The 19169-nt window shown below is 39.3% G+C and overlaps 1 protein-coding gene across 1 annotated transcript in view; it reads right to left on the bottom strand.

Annotated features, from left to right (window-relative positions):
• ASXL2 (ASXL transcriptional regulator 2) overlaps nucleotides 1-559 on the bottom strand; it is a 168049-nt gene extending 167490 nt beyond the window's left edge. Inside the window, 1 exon segment of the mRNA XM_078149816.1 lies at nucleotides 209-559. Within this exon segment, the coding sequence (XP_078005942.1) occupies nucleotides 209-265 (57 nt within the window). The 5' untranslated portion in view covers nucleotides 266-559.
• Between the last annotated feature and the right edge of the window lie 18610 nt (nucleotides 560-19169).

Genomic DNA, 19169 nt, shown 5'->3' with positions numbered 1-19169 from the left:
ACCGGCCCCGCTCCCCGAGCGTAGGCCTGGGTCCCGGCGACGCGCCTGGGTGCCCGCACTAACGGCCGCCCCGAGGCGCACGCGGTTTTCCAGGCCCCTCGGCCGGTGCGGGGCGTCCCTCTGGCCGGTGGCCGCCCTCCCCCCGCAGCCAGTCCCTCCCTCCTGGGCTCCGCCCGGCTTCCCCCGTCCTTCCTTCCCCGCCTCTCACCGTCTTGGCGGCCTCCGCCCAGGTCCTGCCCTTCTTCCTACGGCCCTTTTCCCTCATGTCGGGGTTTAGATTGGCTGGGAAGTTCCCGTGTCCGGGGTCCGGCCGCCCGCCCTCTCACCACTAGCTCGCTCGCTCGCTCGCCCGCCCGCCTGCGCGGCTTTCCCCGCTGTGCCGGGAAAGAGGAAAGAAAGGGGAAGTAGAGCCGAAGGAGAGCCCAGGCCGAGGGAGGAGGAGCAGCAGCGAGAGGGGCCGCGCGCCGAGGTCTAGGGGGGCGGCCGGTCCTCTGGCTGCTGTTGCCACTGCTGCTGCCGCTGCCGCTGCCGCTGCTGCCGCCGCCGCTGCTGCCATATTGGACTCTTACTGTACAGACGGCCGCCGCGGTCATGTGACCACTCCCGCGCGGCCCGTCCCCTACTGTAAGGACCCCCACGCGCACGCGCGGTTCCGGCGCCGAGGGGGGAGGCGGGGAAGGGGAGCTAGGGGGGCTACACGTTTAGAGCTCTAAAAGGCGGCAGGGACCTCACCCCTTTCCTGTCCCCGCCCCTCGCCGACCCCCCGACCTCTGCTCTGGAGCATGCGCCTGGCTGCGCGGCCTTATGGACAGCAGCGTCCTACCCTACGTCGCACGCGCCGAAACCGGAAATGTGTCTGCGGAAGTTAGTCAATCTGCAAATATTTTGGGGTAGCTGAGCGTGTGGCAGGAGCCGTGGCCAATATAAGAAAGCATGTAACAGCAATGGCTCCTGCCCGGGAAGAATGACCCAATCAGAGAACCGTAGATTTAGAGCTGCAAGGAACCCAAGAATCTAAGCCAACTCCCTTTAGTATACAGATGAGGAAACTGAGGCCTGGGGAGGTGAAATAGTTTGCCCAAGGTCACAGAGGTAACAGTGAAAAAAGATGATAGATTTGGACCTAGGAAACCTGGGTTCGAATTCGGACTGTCACTCTCTGTGTTATCATAAGTAAGCCACTTAATCTCTCTAAGCTTAAAGTTTCCTCCTAAGTAAAACGAGGGAGATAGACCACGAGAGTGTTAAGGTCCTTTCCTGCTTTAAATCTAAGACCCTACCTGTTTCATTGCTCAGTCGTATCACTCTTTGTGACTTTGTGAATTGTACTGTCCGAGGAGTTTATTCTAAACAGGTTAAGTGACTTGCCCAGGGTCACAAGGCTAGTACATGTCAGGTCAAATTTACACTCAGGTCTTCCAGACTCCAGGCCCAGTGCTCTGTCCCCTGAGGCATCTAGCTTCCTCTGACCCTAAGTGGTGGTGGTGGTGGGATTCAAATCCAGGACCTCTGACTGTAAATGCAGCACACTTTCCAAAACACCACTAGCCCAGGCTTGAAAAGATCCCCATTCTTGAGTTCAAATAATGAAGTAGATTTAACAAAACACTGTAATTAATTCCATTTTTAGACCAGCTTCTAAATTACTTGAGTTTGATATTTTAGGCCCAGTACAACTTCATTGAAACTAAATTACAATCTAATGGTCAATAAGTCTAATGGCCAACTGTGTGGTAGTTACTAGTAATATAAAGATAAAATACATTTTTTGCTCACAAAGAATTTTGTGCAGTTTATTGGGAAAAGAGACAAAAAAAGCTATGTTAATTTATAATTTCATGGGTTGAAAGGTTGTCAGAAATGTATGCCTGGAAAAAAAGCTGACCTTTCACTTTAGGGAGAGCAAGGGTTAATTGCAGTACAGTGCCAAGAACATTGGCTTTGAACTCAAAGGATCCAGATTAAAATTGTTCTTTGATCACTTGCTACCTGTGTAACCATATGCAAGTAACTTAACCTCTGTGGACCTCAGACACTTCATCTGTAAAATGATGGAGTTGGACTAGAAGACCTCTAAGGTCCCTTCCATCAATAAATATATAATCTTATGTACTGTTGATAACCACACAATGATTTAAAAAAAAAAACAGAGGAAGTAGCAAGTTGAGGTACTCCCTGCTGCATATTTACAGGAAAGCATGGGCAAGAGACATGCAGGATGGGTTATTATTTGTAACAAAGTACCTATTATGTGACAAACAGTCCTAGAAGTGCAGTTACAAAGTTAAAAATGAAACAATCTCTGCCCTCAAGGAGTTTATAGACCATTAGGGAAAACAATATGTCCATTGATAACTAAATATAAATACAAAATAGATACAAAGTAATTTCTGTGTAAAGAAACTAGTAGTAAAAGAAATTAGGAGTAAAGCATTAGCTACCCCAGATATGAGTTAGAACGTTTTGTTGGTATTCACTATCAAAGGACTTAACTGATAACACCAAATTTTCTTACACAGAGCTGATGAGAACACATGAGTTTTGACTTGAAGGGTTGGGAGACCCCATTCTAGCCTCTGTTCTCTCACATATATCCAAAGCAAAGTATCATAGAATTATGTATTTAGAGCTCAAAAGGACTTTAAAAATCATCTGGCTCTATCCTTTCACTTTGATGAGGTCACCAAACCATCAGAGAATCGAAGTGAGCTCACAGTCATATAGCTGTTCAAGGTGTACAAAGCACTTGGCTCATAACAACCAGGTAGACAGTGCAATTACTTTGCCAGTTTTCCAGATCAGGAAACTAAGGCTTAGAAGGTCTGGTGACCTGCCTAAGGATCACACAACTAACAAGTTTTGAAGTTTGAACTTGAATCTGGCCCTTCTGACTCCAAAACCAGTGCTAATGCCACACCATGCTACCTGCAAATGATTTTGTGCATAGGAAAGGTCAAAAAGAAGGGCATGGATCATTTCTGAATAGAGAGATCGCAGAAAACATTATGGAGGAGTTGTGCCTAAGGCCTATGGTCTCATAGGAAGAAAAGGATTTCAAAACACAGAACTAGGAGAATTCCATTCCAAGTATGAGGCCTGTTCAGCTGTTTGGGGACAAGTGAGGACAAAACAACATCATCAAATGGTGACTAGTAAAGGTTAGTGGCAGTATGAAGTGCCTGCCCGAAGGAGAACAGTGTGAAATAAAGCTGGAAAGGAAGGTTACAGCGGGCTGAGGGTAGGGATAAAGGGAATTGGCAGGCATCTAGGTGGTGCATTAGATAGAGCGCTTGGCCTGGAGTTAGAAGGAGCTGATTTCTATACTTCCTAGCTATGTGACACTGGGCAAGTCACTTAACCCTGTTTGCCTCAGTTTCCTCATCTGTAAAATGGGTTGGAGAAGGAAATGGCAAACCGCTCTGATAACTTTGCCACGAAAACCCCAAACTGGGTCTGGGAGAGTTGGATATGACTGAAACAACAACAATAAGGGGTTTGACTATCACACTGACAAGTTTATATTTTATTTGAAAGACAGTGGGGTGCCACTGAAAAGTTTGGAGTATCAGAGTAACGTGATTGGATTACAGGAAAGTAATGTAACGCAAACAGCGTGAAAGATGGAGTCTTGCAGGAAGAGAGGCAGGAAGACCAGTTATCTACTCCACTGTCATGGTGACCTTGCTGACACAGCAGCTACAGCTGGGGGTTACAACTGGAGGAGCTTGTGCTTCGACTCCTGGCCACCTCTGCCTCTTCTGTGTTTCCTTCTGTGAGCAGACCAAGCAATAACCTGGCCATGGATATCTGCAGGAGGTAGCACAGCGAGATCAAAAGTCCAGAGGTCTGTGAGCATGATAGCGGTGGTCTCCACTCAAACAGCTTCTATGGTGTCTACCAGAGCGTTTAATTGTGACTGTGGCAGGTGCAGATAGGAGTGATTGACCATGGAAGCAGCTGAGCATGGAGTTCAGAGGATGCTGAGTTTTGGAGTAGAGCGACTGTACAGAACAGAGATGCAATGTGAATGCAATCCCAGAACATCATTATGTTCTGATACAGTTTTAAGTATCATTTTCCCAGTGGATTATCCAATAGTTACGTCAAATTACTAAATCCTGTTCTATTAATGCATGCCTGGGGGTTCTATGTATTTAGTATTTCTTCTGTATGTAGGAATAAATTGCCCATGCCATACCTGATTCATATTATCTGTTAAGTATTGTTTTTACTTCCCTTTTGAAGTGCCCCTAGACTTCATTGGCTGTAACTAAAATCATCCCAGGACACACGGGTGGGGGACTTAACCAATTGAAAAGTGTGACAATGTGAAGCTTAATTCCCCAAATTAAAGGCAAGTTTCCCCCAGGACTGAATTGAGTTCAAACAGTATGTCTAGACACAGGTCAGGGAAGGACAAGTGCCCTACTCCTGTGGGTCCAGCCATTTAGTCTCTCAAGACTACATTGGTCTTGAAGGGGTAGCTAGGTGGCACAGTGAATAGAGCTCTGGCCTTGGAGTCAGGGGGACCTGAGTTCAAATCCAGTCTCAGACACTTAACACTTACTAACTGTGTGACCCTGGGCAAGTCACTTAACTCCAATTGCCTAACTACAAAAAAGAGAGAGAGAGAGAGACTACATTGGTCTTGAGAGAAGATTAGAGTCATGTTGTGAAGGGCTTTAAATGCTATAGGAATTTTTATTTTACCCTAGACACAATAAGGAGTCATTGAACTTTTAGAACAGGGCAAAGACTTAATGAGACCTGTGCTTTAAGCCTATTTGCTGTTCCTCATCACAACAGTCCATCCCTACCTTTTTGCCTTTTCAAATGCCTGGAATGCTCTCCCTCCTCACAACTGCCTCCTGAATTGTACCCTTAATTCCATCGCTTCCTATTTTCTCCAGCATATTATCCCCACTCTTATCCCTTCCCTCTCTCTCTTCATTAATCTCTCCCTTTCTACTGGTTCCTTCCCTGCTGCCTACATTGTTGTTTTTCCTTCATTCTTGAGGAGAACCAATGGCATCACAAGGACTCGGGGCCTATTATTGGCCATTCTGTGGAAGCAGAGTGATTTGGGTTTAAAGGCACAGTCAAGTAGCTCCATTTCAATCACAATTGGCTTTTTTAAAGCCTGTTTGTTCAGAGCCAAATTTCAAGAAATCATAAATGAAAACCGTGCAGGACAAAGAGTAAATTGTCCCAACTTTAAAAAAAAATAATAAAAGTGACCAAAAGTTATATTCCTTTGGACAGAGCACCCACATGTAAGGGCCCCAAGTGGAGAGAGGACCACATGTGGTGAGAGAAGGAGGAGGAGGAAGAGAAGGAGGAAGAGGAGGAGGAGAAGGAGGAGGAGAGGAAGAAGAAGAAAAGAAGAAGGAGAAGGAGAGGAAGAAGAAGAAATAGCAGCATTTACCAACTTGAACTGGCAGGTTGGAAGCCCATAGTGCAGCTATTACTACTCACAGATTGTTGTTCATCCTTCGTTCTCGAATATCACCAATGACATCATGAGGATGATATGTTGACTTGCTTGTGAATTAGATTTAAGTGAGGCAGAGCTGCACAAAGTCATCAGTCTCAGTCTCTCCTCCAGAGACATAAGAGTCCAGTGGCAAGACAAGAGTCAAGACAACGGGCAGTGGCCCAGTCTGTTGCCAGCAAACACACCCCTGTCTCCCCCATCCTTCCAAAATCATCCTATATCTCCTCCCTTTAGCAAAATTCCTTAAGAAAAACAACTACACTATTTGCCTCTACCTCCTCTCCTTTCATTGCCTTCTAAACCCTTTGCAGTCTGGCTTGCATCCTCATCATTCAAGTGCAATTTCTATTTCCAAGGTTACCAACGATCTCTTAATTGACGAATATAGTGGACTTTTCTCAATCCTCATTCTTCTTGACCTTTCTGCAGCAAATAACACTTGACTATCCTCTCCTCCTGGATACTTAGTCCTCTCCATGTTTTCCTGACACTTCTTACTCAACTCTTTTCCTTCCTAACTTACAGCTCTTTCTCAGTTACCTTTGTTGGCTCTTCATCCATGCCATGTCCACTAACTGTGGATATTTCCCAAGACTCTGAGTAGGCCCTCTTTTATCTGTATATTCTCTCACTTGGTGATGTCATCAACTCCCATAGGTTAAATTATAATCTCTATGCAGATGACTCTCAGATCTTTATTTCCAACCCCAGGCTTTTTCTTGAGTTCTAGCTGTCTAATAAACACTTCATGTTGGGTGTCTAGTAAGTATATACATTAGGGGTCTGGAAGGCATCTCAAAGACAGCATGTCTAAAACAAAACTCTTTATTCCCACAGCCCACTCCTCTTCTAAACTGTTTTATTGCTGTAAAAGATACCATGATTCTTCTAGTCATTCAAGTTCTCAACCTTAGTATTATCCTCAGCTTCTCATTCCCATTCATCCTACATCTCCAGGGCATTGCTAGATCTTCTAATTTCTGCCTTCACACCATCTCTCCAAACATCCCCTGCTCTCCATCCATATAACTACCATCCTACTTCAGGCACTTACCATTTCTTACCTGGACTATCAAAATAGCCTCTTACTGAATCTCCCTTCCTTGAGTCTTTTATAACTCTAGTCCATCTTCCACTCAGTTGCCAAAGTGATTTTCCTAAAACAGGTAGGAAGGAAGGAAACAAGTATTTATTAAGGGTCCACTATTTGCTAGGCACTGTGCTAAGTTCTTTACAAATATTATCTTACACAACGACCCTGGCAGGTAGGTGCTATCATTAACCCCATTCTACAGTTAAGGAAACTATAACAAGCAGAGGTTAAGGGACTTACCCAGGGTCACACAGCTAGTAAGTATCTGTCTGTATTTGAACTCAGGACCTCCTGACTCTGAGCCCAGCACTCTAACCAGTGTACCACCTAGCTACTTGCATATGGCATCCACACACCCCTAGATACCACCACCCTTCAACAGACTCCAGTGGATCCCTGTTACCTCCAGAATCAAATATAAAACTCTCTGTTTGACATTTAAAGCTCTTCCCAAACAGCCCCTTTCAACCTTTCCAATTTTCAACATTCTGCTCCCCTCCATGGATTCAAAGATCCGGCTACCCTGGCCTACTCTCAGTTTCTCACACACAATGCTCTGTGCCTTTAGCAGCTGACTCCCATGCCTGGAATTCTCTCCCTCCTTACCACTGCCTCTTAGTTTTCCTGACTTCCTTCAACACTCTGCTCAAACCTCGTCTTCTTCGGGGTGCTTTTCTCAGTGCCCCCGACTGCAAGTGCCTTCCTGAGACCACCTTCTAGCCACTCTCTATATCTAGGATGTTATGTCTATGTTGCCTCCCCCATTAGAACATCAGCTCCCAGAGGGCAGGGACCATTTTTTTTTATCTTTGTATTCCATGCTCTTAGTACAGTGTATGACATGTAGTAAACTCTTAATTAATAATTATTGCCTGTTACCTGTGTGAAATGCCTACCTCCCTTGAAGGTTAGGATCAAGAGCCAAATCCAACCAGAAGTCTTTCCTCCTTGTTTTGTTTTTTGGGGTTTTTTTTTGTTTTGTTTGTTTGTTTTTTAGTGAGGCAATTAGGGTTAAGTGACTTGACCTGAGTCACACAACTAGTGTTATGTGTCTGAGGTCACATTTGAACCCAGGTCCTCCTGACTTCCGAGCTGGTGCTCTACCCACTGCGCCACCTAGTTGCCCCTTTTCCTCCTTGTTAGTACCCACTCCTTCACTCTAAAATTATTTTGTGTTTGTTTTGAGTATATTTTGTATTCACTTCACTGTGTAGATGTTGTCTCCACCCACCTCCATAAAACTCTATGAAGGCGAGGACAGTTTTGTTTTTCTTTGTATTCCAAATATCTAGCACAGTTTTTGGCACATAGTAGCCATTTACTTAATGCTTATTGAGTTTGAGTTAATACTAAGAGTTTACTACATGCTACATTACTACACTGTGCTGAGTAGAAGATACAAAGAAAGGCAAAAACATGGTCTCTGCCATCTGGGAACTGGCATTCTAATGGGAGAGAGAGTTTAAGTTTGGTAGCTATGTGAAGGATAAATTGAAGAGAGAAGTGATAGAAGAAAGGGAGATCAAGTAGAAAGCAATAGTCCGGACAAGAAGTGGTAAGGGCCTGCTCTTATGTAGTGGCCATGTGAGTAAAGAGAATGGGATGGATGCAAAAAAATGTTTTGGAAGTAAAATCAGCAAGAATTAGAAACTTGGTTGGGGGTGGGGGCAGGAATGAGGAAAGAGTCTTGAATGAATTCCAAAGTTGTAAACCTTGGTGACCAGGATTGTGATATTCTCAATAAAAAAAGAAGTTAGGAAAAGGGGTGGTTTTAGGTGAAAAGATAGTGAGTTCCATTTGGAACATTTTGTATTTGAGATGCCGACGGAAAATCTAGGAGATGTCCAGAAGGTAGCTAGTTTGGGACAAGTGTAAGAGAGATGAAAGTAGGGACAGCTAGGTGGCACAGTAGATAGAGGTCTGGCCTTGGAGTCAGGAGGACCTGGGTTCAAATCCAGCCTCAGAAACGTGAAACTTACTAGCTGTGTGACCCTGGGCAAGTCACTTAACCCTGATTGCCTCACCGAGAGAGAGAGAGAGAGAGAGAGAGAGAGAGAGAGAGAGAGAGAGAGAGAGAGAAGATGAAAGTATATTGGTAGGGGCAGCTAGATGGTGCAGTGAAAGAGCACCAGCCCTGAGTTCAAATCCAATCTTAGACCAGACACTTGACACTTACTAGCTGTGTGACCCTGGGCAAGTCACTTAACCCCAATTGTCTTGCAAAAAAAAAATTTTTTTTAAGAAAAGAAAAGAAAGTATATCAGTAGAGCACAAAGAAATGCAGCAACAAAAGGCACACCTTGAATAGAGACTACCATGGATCCATTTTCTTGCTGCATTGAAAGTCCTTCCTTTCCACTCTCTTCTTTGCAGGGATGGGGTACTGTAGGTGTGGAACACCGTATGTAATGGCAGACTTTTTCCATATGTTAGTTTTGACCAACTTTTTTTTCCCTTTTTACTCTTTTTTATAAAGGTATATAGAACAAAGGAAGAACAAGAGGGATACATTGGGAAATGTATGTGACAAAAACAAAAGATGTCAAAACAATTTTTTTTTAAGTTAGACAAAACATGTCCTGCCTCAATCCTTCTCCTTCTTTGTTTATACTTGTAGAAGAAACCGCCAGCACCACGCTGTTGCTACCCAGTGCTTAAGTACATTGTCTGATGGTATCCTACTTCTAGATAGAAATGCTAATGCAATCCCAAGGCATTCCTTGTTTGAGTCATATGCACTGCGTTCTCCAATTATGGTTGCTGCCCTAAGTTTCAGGTCCCTCAGATCAATAGGGAGATGGTAACAAGGACATGTTCTAAGTGTATGCATTATGCAGCAATGATTAATGTAGAAAATGGGATAGTTGGAGAAAAAAGAGAATAGGGAAGGACTCAAGGACTGTCTTTAACCAAAAAAAAAAACCTTCCCCTTATTATTGTTATTTTTTTTAATCTGAAATAGAGGCCTAGCCAAGGTCAGACCTTATGAGCTTCCACAGAGTGAGCCACTGATGCAATCTCCACATGGACTTTGAAGCATGAGCAGACATTCTGTAATTGGTTCTGGTCTGTTAACCACTTGGTGAAGAGATAGACTTTTAATTGTCTGCTGAGTCAGAAATGGGGTTCATCAAAAATTTTTTAAAAAGAATGTTAAAATTGTTTTTACATGTAATTGGGGGAAAATAAAATATTAAATTAAAAAAAATAGATGGGGTTTAGCTAAAAAGCACTCATCAGCCAAAGAAAACCCATTATTTTTTCCCATTGGCTCAAGTGAGGAGGCAAGAACTTCTATAAACCTCCCATGGGACAGAACCTTCAGACTTTTCTCTCCCTACCCAGGCCATCAATCATTAAGTAGTCTGTGAGAATATGGCCCTGATGTTGCTTCTGTCTGTTGTATCTATTCTTTCCTGCTTTGAGGTGAAAGGATCTTGGAGATGGCTTTGATTTTGTGAGATTTTGAAGGTGGGTATACCAAGCACCAGAAGTTTGGGATCTGGAATCCATGCCAGCATTTGCAGAAGGCCAAGCATTGGTAAGGTAGCAGCAGAGGCCTTGAAGAATGATCTGTTAGATGTAGCCCAATAGTAGCTGAAATTCTAATTCATTGACCTGATATGTTGTATTTGGAAGTAAATCTGGTGAAACAAACAAACAAACAAACAAACAAAAACAAAGCAGAAGTTCAGATCATACTACCAGATAAAGCAAAAACATTTACAATATAAACAGATAAACAAGGAAACTACATTATGCTGAAAAGAAACATAGACAGCAAGCCAGTGTCAATATTAAACTTAAACTTATATGACCCAAATGCTTTAGCATTTAAATTCATATGGGAAAAATTAATTCAGTTACAAGATAAAAACAATAACCCAATAGTACATTAGTATCTATTTTATTTATTTATTTATTTATTGTTAGGCAACTGGGGTTAAGTGACTTGCCCAGGGTCACACAGCTAATAAGTGTCAAGTGTTTGGTCTGAGGTCAGATTTGAACTCAAGTACTCCTGACTTCAGGGCTGGTGCTCTATCCGCTGCACCACCTAGCTGCCCCTATGTTAGTGTCTAGTAACAATAGATTTCAATGCCCCTATCTCAGTTCTGGACTTGTCTAACAAAAAGATAAACAAAAGGGAAAATATAGAATTGAATAAATTGCCAGAGAAACTAGAACTAAAAGACTTATGGCATCTTTTAAATTGGACAGATAAAGAATATGTGTATTTCTCAGCACTACATAGAACTTTTACAAAAATTTACCATGCGTTAAAGCACAGAGATACTGCAAATAAATGTAAAAAGACATAAATAATAAAAAAAAAATCATAGTGCAGTAAAAGTAATAGTCAGTTCAGGGAACACAAACAAAAACATAGACCCAAATGAAGACTTACTAGGGAATCTCTAAATAGTGAGAGAGTCAAAAAACAAATCATAGAAATAATAACAATGTGAAAGAAAATAATAATGATGAAACAATATACTAAAATTGCTGGGGTACAATTAAAGCATTCCTCAGGGGTAAATTATGTTCCTACCAATATATATTGACAAAATAGAAAAGGAGAGGATTAATGAACTGCATATTCATTATTTTTTAAATAAGAAAGGCAATAAATATGGCATGGTTCTCTGAGAAAGAAAGGGAATAGGATATGGTGAAAATGTGCTGATGTAAAAAAAATACAAAAATGAAAAGTTATTTTGAAAAGAAAATCAATTGATTTACCTGAAAACAATAGCAAAAACCTGGATACTGCAACAAATCATAAATGAAAACATCTAAAAATTAGTAGAACCAAAGCACAAAGTAAAAATTGGAAGAATTCACCAATTACCTCCTGAAAGAAATGCTCAAAAGAAAACTCTTATGATGATGGAGCCAAAATCTAGAACTTCCAGGTTAAAGGAAAATATATGAATAGCCATAGAAAAGTTCAAGTACCAAGGAACCAGTCAGAATCATATAAGACTTGTCAGCTACCACAATTAATGAAGGAAGAGTTTACAAGTAGCATACAACCAAGGATAGTTTGCCTTAAAAAATCAAGTATAAAAGGGAAAAAAATTATCTTTAATGAAGTTCTAATTCTAAACATTCCTGATGAAAAGAATGGAGCTGAATAGAACCTTTGAAATGTAAGCAGAAGAGGAGAGAGAAAACCAAATATGTTAGAATACATAAAAAGGATTATACAATGAAGAAATATATTTATTCTACAAAGAGGGAAATAAAAAAGTGTTCCTTCAGGACCTTAATGTCTTCAAAGGTCATAGAGGGAGTTAAGTAAGAACAGAGAACCTAGGCATGTTTTGTTTTATTTCAATTTTCTTAAATGAAGAAAGAAAATGGAATTAAAAAGGATTATGCTAGAGAAGAAACAGGGTGGAACTTCTTATCACATAATTGGAATGCACAAGAAAAAAACTATACAGATGCGAAGGAAGGAATGAGGGAGGTGGGGGTCACATGAATCTCATTTTTACTTGAATTGGACAAGGAGGGTCAAACAGATACACTAAAATGAACACATAGAGTTTACTGTAGAAAAACATCAAACTCAACAGGGAGAGAAAGAAAAATGAAGGTCAAGAGGGAGGACATAATGAGGAGGGATTAGTCAGAAGCAAAATGAATTCCAACTTTGGAGAGTAAAAAATTAAGGGAAGATTAAAAATGAAGGAAAGAAAAGGTAAAAACCTATAACTGAGATCAGGGAAGTTAGATATGCTAGATCACTGATGACTACTGAATAGGAACAGGAAAATATATGCATATTTCTTAGTTATGCATCACATCTTTACAAAAATTGACTATGTATTTAACTAATCTCACACAAATGTGGAAAAGCAGAAATATCTTATGCATCTTTAACTGACTACAACACAATAAAAATTGCATTCAATAAAGAGTCTTTAAAGAAGGGCTTAAAATTTATTGTAGACTCAATACTTGATCCTAATGAAATTATGAGTCAGAGAACAAATCATAAAAGCAATAGAGATGTTCATCAAAGAAAATGGTGAAAACATAACAAAAATATGGGGATGAAGTCAAATTGATCCTGAAGGAAAAAAAATATATCTTAATCACATTCATCAATAAAAATAAGATAAAGAACAGACTAATGAATTGGTCATGCAACTAAGAAAAAATACTAGAAAACCAATAAAGTGAAAAAAATTAATCAAGAAATAGAAATTCTGAAATCAAAGAGATAAAAAAGAATGTAAAAATGTCTTTAAATTAATGGATAAAATAAGAAGCTTTTTTACATTAATAAATGTAGATAAAACATTAGCTAGTCTAATGAAACAAGAGAGAGGAAAAGCAAATTGCCAGTATCAAAAATGAAAATGAAAAAAGAAATGATAATGAATAATGATAAAATAGAGGAAATTATTAGAAACTACTTTTAAAATTAGTGAATTTTATTTCCCTCCAATTACATGTTAAAACAATTTTTAACATTTTTAAAATTTTTGAGTTCCAAATTCTATTCCTCTCTCCTTCCTCTCCCCTCCTTTCCCCTCTCCCTGAAATGGTAAGCAGATATAGGTTATACATGGCAATTATGTAAAACATTTACATATGAGTCATTTTGTACAGAAAGACTTGAATAAAAGAAAAAGAAAGAAAGTGAAAAATAGCATGCTTCAGTCTATATTTAAACAATATCAGTTCTTTCTTTAGAGGTGGATAGTATGCTTCATCATTAATCCTTTGAGATTTTCTTGGATTATTGTATTGCTGAGAATAGCTTAGTCATTCACAGTTCTTCATCAAACAATATCGCTGTTATTGTGTATAACATTCTCTTGGTTCTGTAGAAACTATTTTTGCTGAACTGTATACCAACAAAATTGACCATGTAAATGAAATGGTTGATTATCTACAAAATATAAAATACCCAAGTTAACAGAACAAGAAATAGAGAATTTAACATAATCTGAGAAAAAGAAATCACACAAGCCATAAAGAAACTCCCAAAGGAAAAAATTCTAGGATCAATTGAAATTACAAGTAAAACAATTAATTCCAATATTACATGAACTATCTGAGAAAATTAGAAAAGGAGGAAATTCTCTGTAACCTGTAATTCTATTTTAACCACCTTAGCACCCTAGTGACTTAGGGGGAATTTCCCCTTGGGTGAAACCTAGGACTCCCTTCACTGAGCTGAGATATTTCGCTCCCTGTGGGAGAGCTCATTCAGCCTGTGTATTGTCTGGTATATTCTTTTTTGTATAACTTCACAGATTTCTGTTGCTATGAGTTTTGGACAAACGGGTTTATTTACTATATGATGTCTTTGTATACGTGGCATTTAATGGGAAAGAATTCAAGACTTTTAAATTTGGCTTGGGACACCCCTTTCCAATATCATAAACAAATCAGGGGAGCATGGAATATCTTACCTGTCAGATCTATGGATAAGGGAAGAGTTTGTGACCAAACAAGAAATTAAAAACATTATGAAATGTAAAATTGATGATTTTAATTACATTGATTAAAAAGTTTTTGCACAAAAAAAAAGTTTTTGCACAAATGAAATCACTGCAGCCAGGATTAGAAGGAAAGCAGAAAATTGGGGGGACGTATTTTCCAGCAAGTTTCTGTGATATAGGCCTCATTTCTCATATATATAGAGAACAGAGTCAAATTTATAAGAATATGAGTCATTCCTCAATTGATATGGTCAAAGGATATCAATGGACAGTTTTCAGAAGAAGAAATCAAAGCTATCTATAGTCATATGAAAAAATGCTCTAAATCACTATTGATTGGAGAAATACAAATTAAAATCACTCTGAGATACTACCTCATACCTAGAAGATTGGCTAATATGACAGAAAAAGAAAATAACAAACATTGGAGGGGATATGGAAAAATTGGGACACTAATGCACTGTTGGTAGAGTTGTGAACTGGTCTAACCATTCTGGAGAGCAATTTGGAACTATACCCACAGGGCTCTAAAACTGCACATAACCTTTCACCCAGCAATACAGCCACTAGATCTGTATCCCAAAGAGATTTTTTTAAAAGAGGAAAAGGAAAAGGACCTATATGTACAAAAATATTCTTGGCAGCTCTTTTCTGATGGCAAAGAATTGGAAATTAGGGGGATGTCCATCAATTGGAGAATGGCTGAACAAGATGTGGTATGCATTGTGTCATAAGAAATGATGAACAGGATGTTTTCAGAAAATTTGGTAAGACTTACATGAATTGATACAAAGTGAAGTGAGCCAAACCAAGAGAACATTGTACACAGTAACAGCAATATTGTTTGATGATCAACTCTGAATTACTTAGCTATTCTCAGCAATACAATAATCTAAGACAATTCCAAAGGACTTAATGATGAAAACTGCTATCCATCTCCCAAGGAAGAACTGATGGAGCCTGAATGCAGATTGAAGCATACTTTTCTGTTTTTCTTGGGAGGTTTTTTGTGTGTGGTGGGGAGTGAGGTCTGTGTTTTCTTTTGCAACATGGCTTATATGAAAATATGTTTTGTGTCATTGCACATGTATAATCAATATCAAATTGCATGCTTTCTCAAAGAGAGAGGAAAGAAGGAAGAGAAGGAAAGAATTTGGATCTCAGAAAAAAATCTAAATGAATATTAAAAATTGTCTTTACATGTAACTGTAAAAATAAATAAAATTTAAAAATTATTTAAAAAAAGATAATTATTAGGAGTACAACTTGAAACTAAAAGTTATTTCCTCTAGACTAATGATATTTAGGGGAGAAAACAGATAAAATTCTAGCTTCATATTCCCTTTCTGAGTAGAGAAGAGTGACCAAACTTGTGGTCGCAATTTCCTGTTTCCCTCCTGGCAGGAATAAAAATTTTCCTTGGAGAGGGGTAGTCAGAGAAGACTACAGATATCTATTCATGCCTCTCTGGGAGCTACATCTAGAAAGACCCATGGGGACACATATAACCTACATGGGCAAAATCTATACTCCCTGTACTTTCTTTTCTTTTTTTTAAGGCATTTGGGGTTAAGTGACTTGCCCAGGGTCACACAACTAATAAGTGTCAACTGTTTGGTCTGAGGCCATATTTGAGCTGAGGTCCTCCTGACTTCAGGGGTGGTACTCTATCCACTGTGCCACCTAGCTGCCCCTGTAATTTCTATAATATAAATATAGTCTTAATACCTAAAGTAGAAAGAGAGAAATTAGAGAAATAAAACTATAAACCAATATCCCTGCTAAATATTGATGCAAAAATTTTAAATAAGATATTAGCAAGTAGGTTACAAACAATATGTTATAATGACTATACAGCAAGACGAAGTTTGGTTTATACCAGAAATATAGGTTTGGCTCAACATAAAGGAAGCTACAAATATAATAAGCCATGTAAAATAAGAAATGACAAAAGGGAAAGTTTCAAAGAAACCTAGGAAGATTAGTATGAACTAATGGTAAGTGAAGTGAGCCAAACCAGGAGAAAAATTTACACAGTAGGCACATTACAAAGAAAAGCAATTTTTAAAGACCTGAAAACTCTGAACAATGTAATGACCAACCTTGACTTCAAAGAATGTGTCCCTCACCTCCTGATAGAAAGGTGAGGGACACAATATGCAGAATGAGGCACTTTTCAGACATGGCAAATGCATGGATTTCTTTTGCTTGATTATGCTTATTTGTTTCAAGGGCCATTTTTTCTAATTTCATTTAGGTGAAGGAGGAAAGGAGCTAAAATAAATAAATATTTAAACGTTAAAAAAAATAGCTAGGGAACTCTGATTGCCCCCCCAAAAAAAACCTTTTGTGATTATTAGGCAAATGTCCATAGCCTAGAGAGATAAAAATTTGGTAAATGTACTGGTTGATCATCATAAATTAGAGTGGAGTTTTTCACTAAAGAGACCTAGACTTGAACCAGTAAAGTAGGCTAATGATAAGGTTTCAGAGCCTAGTGGAAAGAAGGAAAGGCTTTACCTTTCTGTACTGCCATCTGCCGCCTGATAGAGATGTTCAGCAAAAGAGAAGTGATACATCTCTGCACTGGCTTCCTGGGAAGTGAAAACCCCTCAGAGCTCAGCCAAGGAAGTAGAGTTGTAGAAACTTCTGCAAATTCCAGGCTAAGGGTCTCCGCCCTTTCTGAAAGAGCTCTGTGGAACCACCTGCCCAACACTAAAAACATGTCCTTCAGTAAACTTTGTGAGGACAATCCGCAAAGAAGAGAAAGAACACTGAGAACCATAGTTCTAGAACTGTTTACTTGGCCACAGGTTTCCTATATAAGTGCCTCACTACTGTAATATTTTGAGTTTGTGTCATCCACATTGTTACTCCCAGGGACTCAACTTATTACAGTAGGTGCAAGTCGGAGGACTTAGTGAGAGGGAGGGAGGCTACCACATAACCAATTCAATAACCTCCTTTCAATCTTTTTATACTTTGTGAGCAGTGTGGCATTCATACCATCCATCTGTTGTTCATCTCTCTTGCCGTATGACTGGCCCAACACTTTTTCTGATCATATGTTTATGTATATGTTTTCTAATGTCACTTTGTAGAATCATGCAGTCACAGATACAGGGCTGAAAGGGTCTTCATGGGCCATCTTGTCTAACTCTAATTTTATAAATGAGGACTTTACATCCCCAGTGCTTAGCTCAGAGCCTGGCACGTGGTATGTACTTAATAAGTGTTTACTGATTGATTTAATAATTTTTGGGGTAATGCTTGTTCTTCAGAATTCTGGGACATTCATTTTCAATTGTTTTGTGATGGATGTTCTTTCCTTTTAAATAGTTATAGTCACTAATTATATTGTTTTCTTGGCTTTGCTTGCTGCATTCTGCTTCAGTTCACGTATGTCTTACCAGGCTTCTCTGTATTCATCATATTTGTCATTTCTAATGGCACAGTAATATTCCATTCATGCACCACAGTTTAGTCATTCCCAAATTGATGGGCATTTACTTTGTTCTTGGCTACTACAAAGGTGCTGCTGTAAATATTTTGGTGTAGGCAATACTCATATGCCTATTTTCTCATCTTAAATATTTACATGAATGCTCTACACACATATTGAGGTTATTCTTTATGACAATATGAAAATGAAATAGGATGGCTTTTACAAATTTGATTTTGCACAGCAGACCAAATCTTAATAGACCCATAACTGACTGAAAAGTATATAAAAAACAAAAGATACCACTGTATATAGGTTATTGATACAAACAAGCATTTGCTGCAATAGAGCAAAATACAGCTTCTCATGTGTATATTAAGATCATATAAGACTCTTTGCTAAATGGAACCATATAGTTAATTCGCTTCAAAGATCCTTTGATTATTTACATCAAGTGAGCCATAATAAAACAGGAAGACTTATGCTTGCCAGAGATGCTCACCAGTACCATGGAAGATGTCACTGCTGTGTCCAAATGATAGAGAGAATCCCTATAGGTGGTGATGTTTTCCAGATATTCCTCTTTGAGGATGACATTATTTTGATTCCAATAAGCCTGAGATCATCATAGGAGCTCTTCAATGACATCCATTAATATTCAAAGAGATTTCTCTAATAATCCATATAAAAAAAGTCAACAGATAAAAAATGTCTGTTTTCTTGAGTAGTGATATCATTTTTATTTTCCCCATCTTTTTGGTATTTTCAACTTCCTGCACTGTCTTGTAATATGATCCCTGAATGCTTTCAAACTGTGTAAGCTCTAGTAAAGCTTCTCTCTTCTTAGAGTAATTTCTACTTTCTCATATAGCATATCAGAAACTGAATTTTGAAAATCTAAATGTGATGGTTTAATTGTTACTGGTGTTGAAAAGAAATCATTATGGAAATGTTTTCACTTCTGTTCCATTTTCTCTCTTTTTGTTGTTTTTCTGCCAGTTTCATCTATGGATGCTGTTTGGATGATGTGTCTCAGCTGGGTCTCATACCAAGCTTTTTGTAGCTTATTTTCACTTTCACTGTTCTTTGCTGTCTTATGACCTAATAACATTCATAATGTTCAATCCTCCTCCTCTATAGTGTTTTTGTTTTTGTTTTTGTTATTTTGTTTTTTTAGTGAGGCAGTTGGGGTTAAGTGACTTGTCCAGAGTCACACAGCTAGTGGGTGTTATATATGTCTGAGGCTGGATTTGAACTCAGGTCCTCCTGACTCCAGGTCAGTGCTCCACTGCTCCACCTAGCTGCCCCCTCTATAGTGTTTTACAGATGAATTTGCATTCTCAACTGCTGCTGACTTTGACTTCAATGTCTCTTTCTTTGGTGAAAAGATTGAGTGTTTGCTGGCTAACGTAGTCTTGGGACTCCTTCAGCTCTTCATTGTAATACCTACTTTACATTGGTTAAATATTTGTAGGAAACAGTGATAATCAAGGTCAATATCTTTATCTCTTTCCATTATAAATTTTTCATTATCAACAATTTGTTTGACTAGGTCACATTGAAGTTGTTGCCACAGCATGCAGTGTCATCAGCTCTAAAGCCATCCATATCTGCTCATCCTGAGCAACTAACATTCACATTTTCTCCAAAATTCACCACAAGGAGTCCACATAATGT

Source organism: Phascolarctos cinereus, unplaced genomic scaffold, assembly GCF_003287225.1.
Source record: "Phascolarctos cinereus isolate Bilbo 61053 unplaced genomic scaffold, phaCin_HiC Scaffold_2;HRSCAF=192, whole genome shotgun sequence".
Classification (NCBI taxonomy): Eukaryota; Metazoa; Chordata; class Mammalia; order Diprotodontia; family Phascolarctidae; genus Phascolarctos; species Phascolarctos cinereus.
Note: the sequence above shows the minus strand (reverse complement) of the source record. Positions and strands in the feature narration are given on the sequence as shown.